We start from the raw sequence: 8,018 nt of genomic DNA on the forward strand, positions 1-8,018 counted from the left end.
TCAGATCTGTTTAATGCAGCCTTGACTGCACAGCTGTTTTGTCTGCAGTTGGTTTTATATACGAGAGTCACTCACCTCTGGAGACAAAGATTTCAGCTCAAAACACTCTTTTAATGAACTTGCACCAGGAAGGGCGGTATCTGGCTCTCATTAAGCTTCTTCTCTGCTCAACCATCTAATTAACCCTCTATTTGTTTCAAAACCATAGCTTAAAAACAGCACTCAGGTGCCTTCAACAATTACATCATTATCAAACAACCGTCAACAGTTTACATTTCCTCAAATAAGCATCCTACACCAGGGAAATTATGTGTGAACAAAACAATAAACAGGTGCTCTATGTGAGGGAAAAATACACATTTTCCATGAACTTAAATAATTTCTGATTTATTTTCACAAGAAATCCATTTTTGATGACTGATATTATTTTATATATCAAATTCATTCCATTTCAATGCCATTATAGATTGATTTTAATGTAGACAAATAATCACAGCCTGTTGATGATGCACTGTTATTTAAAATAAAAGAAACATATTATATATATATGTATTTTCACAAGAAATACACTTTAGATTATATATATATATATGTAAACAACATATAAAATATATATATCTATATATGATGCAACAACTGCAAACGTTTTCATTCCTTTTCAATCTAGACTGAGGCATTTATTACAAAAAATGTTTTTCATTTGCAATGTACCCAAGTACAATAGAGGCACTATTCCAAGATTAACTCCCGTTTCCTAACAAATAATTATAATTTTAAACAACTTTAACTAGACAGTGGTTCCACCTCAGGGGAATTCAGCTTGGTGAAGACTGAATTGAGGCTGGGTGTTGCTTCCTCAGCTGTTCTTTCCGGGCATTTTGGAAATGTATCATGCAGTCTTTGAAAGTCTGAACCTGCTTCTGACACACACGCCAGTCCTGGTGTTCAGCCATGCACTCCTGCACTGCATAATGGAGCTCAGCACAGCCGGTGCGGGATATCATCTGATCCACGGGGTCATCCTCATCCTGATCATCTTTACGGCTGCGGTCGTGGGGGGAAGGGGATGCCATCCTGTCCCTGTGGAGGACAGCCACAACAGTAACCATGTATTACATTTGTTTTGCAACCCAAAATTCTTATTTTACATTGATTGGAGCCCCCCTCAGGATTGGGGGGGCTCCAATGTGGGTTTCGCATGAGCGAAACCCACATTGGAGCTTATGCAATCGAATTGTTTGTTTCAGTTTTAAAGTAGTTTCAGTCTGCATCTGCAATTACTTAAAATCCCACACAACCTTCATGTATACCAACATTGATATTAAATATATTTCTCAGTTCTGTGAATATATTCTAGGCATGGCAAGTGTTAATTTATTAAGAATACAACGAGTAATATTGAGTTAACAGCGAACTTTTTTGTATTCTTGCTTCTTATTCGTACCTTTTTCTGGGTGAATCTGTTTGAAGAAACTATAAATATGCTATCTATAAAAACGTTTTGTCACTGCCAAATGTGGAGACTTAACGCGACAAATTGCGGAGGACATATTAGAGAGTCGGACGATGGTGTAACCTTAAAATGGTTCCGTCCGCATGCGTGGAAGAGTTCTGCTGGCTACATGGGTACAATTAAGACCCGTTTTGCCACTGGCAACAATTGTTGCCAAAGTGTATCACTGTCATTTTCGACTCATCACAATAAAAATAAAAAACTCCAAGGTGCAACTGTTTTCGTTTTCACTTATATGTAGACACCTTCGACAAACTCAGATTTCTTTAAAAATCGCTTCCAAACGCTTCCTATCGCATGACATCATCTGCTTCCTGCTCCTTCAGGCTAAAGACATGGCGGATGCAAATCTTCCTGGAAAGAGGTAATTTTCATAAATGTCTTATGATCCCCCCCCCCCAAAAAAAAACATTTTATAATTAATAAATAATTCAAGTCTCTAGTGTAACACTCCCTCCAAAAATTGTACCTTGGATATTTTTTTTGTTTGTTCATGGGCTTATTTCTTGCCAGTGGGTAATACGTAAGCAATGGAAAACATTGTCTGTAGGATTGTTCCTAATTTACTTATTTAAAATTGTAGAATGATGTATAATGGCTCATTCTAGCCCTCTTAGAATACACTTCCTAGCTAAATAAATTCACAGATGTTCAAGGCCTGTGTGTATAGTATTTTTGTATTTTAATTAGTATTTGTATGTTTCCATAAATCATCTTTCTAGCTAATATTAGCTTATGTTTCACTGAGGGAAAAAAATGTTGATGTGCAGTTAGAGGTGCACTTTTCTTGACACACAAATACCATAATCAATGCCCACACCTACATTGTTTCTCCCAGTGGTCGGTGGCACAAATGAAAAGTTGACCAGTCAGATCGTTGGGCCCCTGCTCCACAAAACTAAGAACCAAGACAGCAAATTCAAAAGAGATCAAGATTGTGTTGCCAAAGCACCAGCACAAGCCAACAAAAAATATCAGATCCCTCGCTATGTCCCCTTGCTATGTCTCCTGGCTTCATATTGGATGATCCAGTGGATATTTTCCTCACATTCTATCCCAAGTCCTGAGAGATGCCACAATGGAAATGTCCAATCTCTACACCAAACAAAAAGGGAAAATCTCAACTTCTGACATTCTGTGGTATTCTGTTGATCAATGGATACAACACAGTTCAAGGTGGCGTCTTCTCTGGTGAGACGATTATGATGTCAGCAACACTGATGCCATGTGGAGGATTGGGTTTGGTGAGATTATGTCTTCTGCTCATTTAGTAGACAACATGAAGATCACAGCTGACCTATTCTTCAAGGTGCATCCCCTTTTTAAGCATCTGAACGACATCAACAACACAATCCCGACATCAGAACATGTGGCATTAGATGAGATGATTGAGTAGATGATGACTGAGTATTCTGGAAGGCATGGGTGCAGACAGTTTAGTAGAGGGAAGCTTGTTCATTTTGGATATAAAATATGAAGTTTGGCATCCTCCTCAGGGTTTGTCCTTCAGATGGAGTCATATGTTGCTTTTCTCTTAACATTTCCACTTTTTTACCAGTGAAATTCTGAGGTACAACTTGGATTTTAACCCCTTTAAAAACTATTTTATTGCAATTTATGCACAATGAAGCAATAACAACAAAAAACACAATCTACCCAATGATATGTTTATAAATCCAGCAATAAAATACTTAAAAAATAAGGCCTGGACCCTCTTGAGTTCAGAAAGCTGGCCCCGTTGGGTCACGACTGCTTTTGTTGGCTTTTGTCAGCTAATGAGCATAAAATACTCTTTGCTCATTAAAAAGAGACAGTTAATGTCATTGGAATATGTTTACATTAGCATAACTACATTTTATGTTTTAGGGGAGAAAGAGAAAAACTTTATTGTATATTCTAAAAAAAATAATTTCATAAAGTTTAATTCCTCTCAGGCGATACACTGCTGCTTAGCACTTAGCTTAGTTAGCTCTGAAGGGCTCAAGAATTTCATGGCCAAGAAGCAATTTGTTAATGGGATTATTTTATAGAAAAATCTAATAAAGCACAATAAATTAGATTAGGACTTTTGGGGATATAACCATGTGATGCCACGTTAAGGAAGTTGACCGGTAAAAGTTGCTGATAGCCAGCAAATCTCAACTGTGATTACACTGTTACAGTGGCGAGCCCACATGGTAGCACACAACATCTCACGCCATCGACTTGAAGGGCATGAGGTGACTTTGAATTAAAGAGAACTTTCATTACCAAACAAAGAGAGGTGACCCCAGACAACAGGATCCGCTCCTCCTGCACTGACTCCTGGGAATCCCCGATAATCAGCCCCTGTGATGTAATTAGCAAAGAATCCCAATTAATGACCACCAGACTGTAGGAAACAAAGCTTTTACCACTCGGGCATAAGCCTAATTAATCTCATCTGCATCCATTAGGATGTTTTTTACACTCTCACATTGAAAAGTGTCCTGGGAAGCGACATACAGTCCCGTTAATGAGTCATTAGTGTTCTTCTGAGGCTAAAGTAACCCTCCTAATTGTACAGTATTCCCCTTATGTTTACTGAGCCATAGCAATTAGTCCTTGAAAGTCAGTCACTCAACAACAGCCAGCAAACAACATGGTGGAAACCAGAATTTGCCATTCCTGCCTCTGGCCCAGTAACTGCTGTAGAACTCAACAGCCATGTGAAGAGGCCAATATTATACTTTATTATTCAATGTATTTTTAAAGGGCAAAAACACAAGAAACAGATGTTGATGCTGCTGCAGCAGCTTCTCCTGAAGGTGCAATGTCTCTCAGTTATTGCATTGCCTACATTTTCTAATAAAAACAGCAACTGATTTATTACGCGAGGGATTTTGTTTGTTTGTTAGCAACAAAGTCATGAAGCATCATTCCCCGGCGACACAATCACAACTGGGACCCATTAAAGAGTCCCTCTGGAGTTCAGGAGATCTGATCCTTTTGTTTGGGGTCATCATGTCCTTAATGGAATTGTCCCAACTGAAGGGAATCTGATGAAACTGTTAATAAAAGGGAAGAACGTAATTACATCCTCTGGGTTTTCTGGCCATCGTATGCAGTCAGTGCTGAAAAGACTCCTTCAAACTGGTGGAGCTGATGATTCACACCAACAGGACAGTTGATGTCACCCCCCCCCCCCCCCCCCCCCCGGGTGGGGTAGGTTATTGCAAACATTAGCAGGGATCACTGCAGGGAAAACAACCTATATGGATCTAAATCATGGTTTGATGTGACACAGCAGCTAAAGGTGAAATGGTGCCTGCTTTCAAGCTTTTGTCTGATGTGAATTTTGCTGTAGATTTATGGCTGCAGCCGAACTGACGGATCTATTAGTTTAATCCTGACAGTGATTCATGATCCCTTTCACTCGCAAGAAATCGGTAAAGAAGGAACACTTCTGTTCTGCTCTGAGAAATTGAATTATGAAACACTGAAGATGAATTGATATTTTGGAAGGACAGGTTGGGAGTATAGAACTTTTGATTTGATTTGATTCAACTTTATTGTCATTACACATGTCACAAGTACAAGGCAACGAAATGCAGTTAGCATCTAACCAGAAGTGCTTAAGTAGCAAATAAAACTGTGATGGGTATATACAATATATACACACAATAATATATGTTTAGGATATCAATATATATGTTTGTATTTACAGAGTTCACAGATATGTAAAGGGTATATAAAAGTCATTGCAACCAAGATAAATATTATATACAGGCTGTAACTATGGTGCTGAATTTCCTACAGGATCAATAGAGGCTATTTATGCATTTTTTAACTATGTGTATGTTTTAACTATACAATAATGATAAAAAATGTGAAAAGTATGGAAAGCAGTGCAAATAACAGATGTAAATAGTGCAAATAAACGGATGTAAATAGGGCAATTATTGTAACAGATGTAATCAGTGCAAATAGAGTGACTGTACAATCAGTCAGTCCAGATGGGGTTATTGTGCCTGAAGGGAGGTAAAGTGAGAGGGGTCGGAGTTCAGCAGGGAGACAGCAGTGGGGAAGAAGCTGTTTCTGAACCTGCTGGTTTTTGTCCGGAGGCTCCTGTAGCGCCTCCCAGAGGGCATGAGGGTAAACAGTCCATGCGCTGGGTGACAGGAGTCTTTCGTGACCTTCTTGGCCCTCCTGTGACAGCGCCTCCTGTATATGTCCTCAATGGCAGGAAGAGAAGCTGCAGCTATTCGCTGGGCGGTCTTCACCACCTTCTGCAAGGCCTTCTGGTCTGAGGCAGAGCAGTTCCCATACCAGACCGTAATACAGCTGGTAAGGATGCTCTCAATGGTGCAGCGAAAGAAGTTCACCAGGATGTCTGAAGAGAGGTGGTGTTTCTTCAGAGTCCTCAGGAAGAAGAGACGCTGGTGAGCCTTCTTCACCAAACTGGAGCAGTTAGTTGTCCAAGTGAGGTCCTGTGAGAGGTGGATCCCCAGGAATTTGAAGCTGGACACACGCTCCACCGCTGCTCCGTTGATGTGGATGGGTGGGTGGATGCCCGTCTTCCTCCTGAAGTCCAGGACGAGTTCTTTAGTTTTATTGGTGTTGAGCAGCAGGTTGTTGTTGTGGCACCACGTAGCCAAGCGGTCCACCTCCTCCCTGTAAGCTGACTCATCGTTATCCTTGATGAGGCCAATCACCGTGGTGTCATCTGCGAACTTGATGATGGTGTTGGAACCATGTAGAGCTCTGCAGTCGTGGGTGAAAAGGGAGTAGAGGAATGGGCTCATCACACAGCCTTGTGGTACTCCGGTGTTTACAGTGAGGGTAGGGGAGCAGTGATGATCTAACCGCACATGTTGTGGTCTATTGGTCAGAAAGTCCAATAACCAGTTGCAGATGGAGGTGCTGATGCCCAGGTCCCTGAGTTTGGTTATCAGCTTGGAGGGGATGACAGTGTTAAATGCTGAACTGAAGTCTATGAACAGCATTCGGGCGTATGTGTCTTTATTGTCCAGGTGTGAGAGGACAGAGTGCAGTGCTGTGGAGCATCTTCTGTGCTCCTGTTCTTACGATAGGCGTACTGATGTGGGTCCAGGGTTGGGGGGAGACAGATTTGAGTTGTGCCAAGACCAGCTGCTCTAAGCACTTTGTTATGATGGGAGTGAGTGCTACTGGACGATAGCCATTGAGACAAGCTGGGGTGGAAAGCGCGTCCAGGGATGCCATCGGGGCCCGCAGCTTTGCGTGGATTGATCCTGCTCAGTTCCGCTCTGACATCAGTGGTAGAGAAAGTTAAGAGTTGGTGGCCAGCAGTCAGCTCTACCTTGCTCGCTTGCTCATGGTTGTCCTTCTCAAACCGAGCATAGAAGTTGTTTAGCTCATTGAGGAAGGAGATGTCAGTTGAGGGGGGAGAGGGGTTGATGGGCTTGTAGTTGCTGGTGACCTGAATGCCCTGCCACATAGATCGGGGGTTGGAGTTGGAGAAGTGCCCTTCTACCTTCAGCTTGTAGCCGTGTTTGGCTTTCTTAATACCCCGCTTCAGGTTAGCTCTGGCTGTGCTGTAGGTTTGTGCGTCCCCCGATCGGAAGGCGATGTTACGGGCCTTCAGCAGGAGACGGACATCCCTATTCATCCAGGGCTTCTGATTAGAGTACATGGTGATCTGTTTCTGGGTGGTGACACTGTCTATGGAGGTGGGGATGTAGTCCAGTACAGATGAGGCATAGCATTCAATGTCTATGTGAGAGTCACAGGTTGCCTTAGTGGCAGATGTATTCCAGTCTGTGTGTTTGAACCGGTCCTGCAGCCCGGAGTCTGTCCCCTCAGGCCACACCTTTATTGTCCTCACTGTGGGTTCCACCCGTTGAATGAGTGGTGAATAATTTGGGGAGAGAAAGAGAGAGAGGTGGTCTGACTGTCCAATGTGGGGGAGGGGTGAAGTTTTGTAAGCTCCAGCTATGTTGGAATAAACATGGTCCAATGTTCTGTCTCCTCTAGTGTGGCAAGAGACATGTTGATAAAAAATGTTTGGCTTTGGCTGAAGTTGCAGTAAATCAGTGAAACATTTGCAGGTTTCTGGAATCATTTGGGGATTTATGATTTTTAAAATGATATTAGGTGAAAATCACATAAGAATTAAGCAATCATGAGAATGTTGGCAAGGTTTTTATTTTAAATTATTCTAATCAAGAAACGTTTGGCATTTCAAGTTTGATTAATACTTTATAATGAATGATAAGTTACGACCTTATACATCATGTTATGCTGTAAAACTGGCCAGATGAGTGGAAAAATTGACTGAGCGGCATGTGAATTGAACTCTTGTATTTCCACCAAGAGACCACGTGAGGGCAGTAATTAGCAGCTATTCTGTAATAAAGAAGCTGAGGGGGCAAGTGCATTTATCAGACAGAGAAAAGAGAACATTATTAGGTAATGTGGGTTTTGTCTCTGTGATTTAAATGGACCAATTAAAATATAAACATAGATATAAGGATTGTTAATGATGGTTTCCCCCGTTCTTGCACGC

At 41.5% G+C, this 8,018-nt stretch overlaps 1 protein-coding gene across 1 annotated transcript; it reads right to left on the bottom strand.

Moving 5' to 3' along the window:
• Positions 1–90: 90 nt before the first annotated feature.
• Positions 91–1,079, bottom strand: LOC130537590 (cytochrome c oxidase assembly factor 4 homolog, mitochondrial). Its single transcript, XM_057054508.1, has one exon. It carries the CDS (start codon positions 1,071–1,073, stop codon positions 816–818), a length of 258 nt encoding a protein of 85 aa, XP_056910488.1. The 5' UTR covers positions 1,074–1,079; the 3' UTR covers positions 91–815.
• Positions 1,080–8,018: the final 6,939 nt, after the last annotated feature.

Source organism: Takifugu flavidus, chromosome 14, assembly GCF_003711565.1.
Source record: "Takifugu flavidus isolate HTHZ2018 chromosome 14, ASM371156v2, whole genome shotgun sequence".
Taxonomy (NCBI): domain Eukaryota; kingdom Metazoa; phylum Chordata; class Actinopteri; order Tetraodontiformes; family Tetraodontidae; genus Takifugu; species Takifugu flavidus.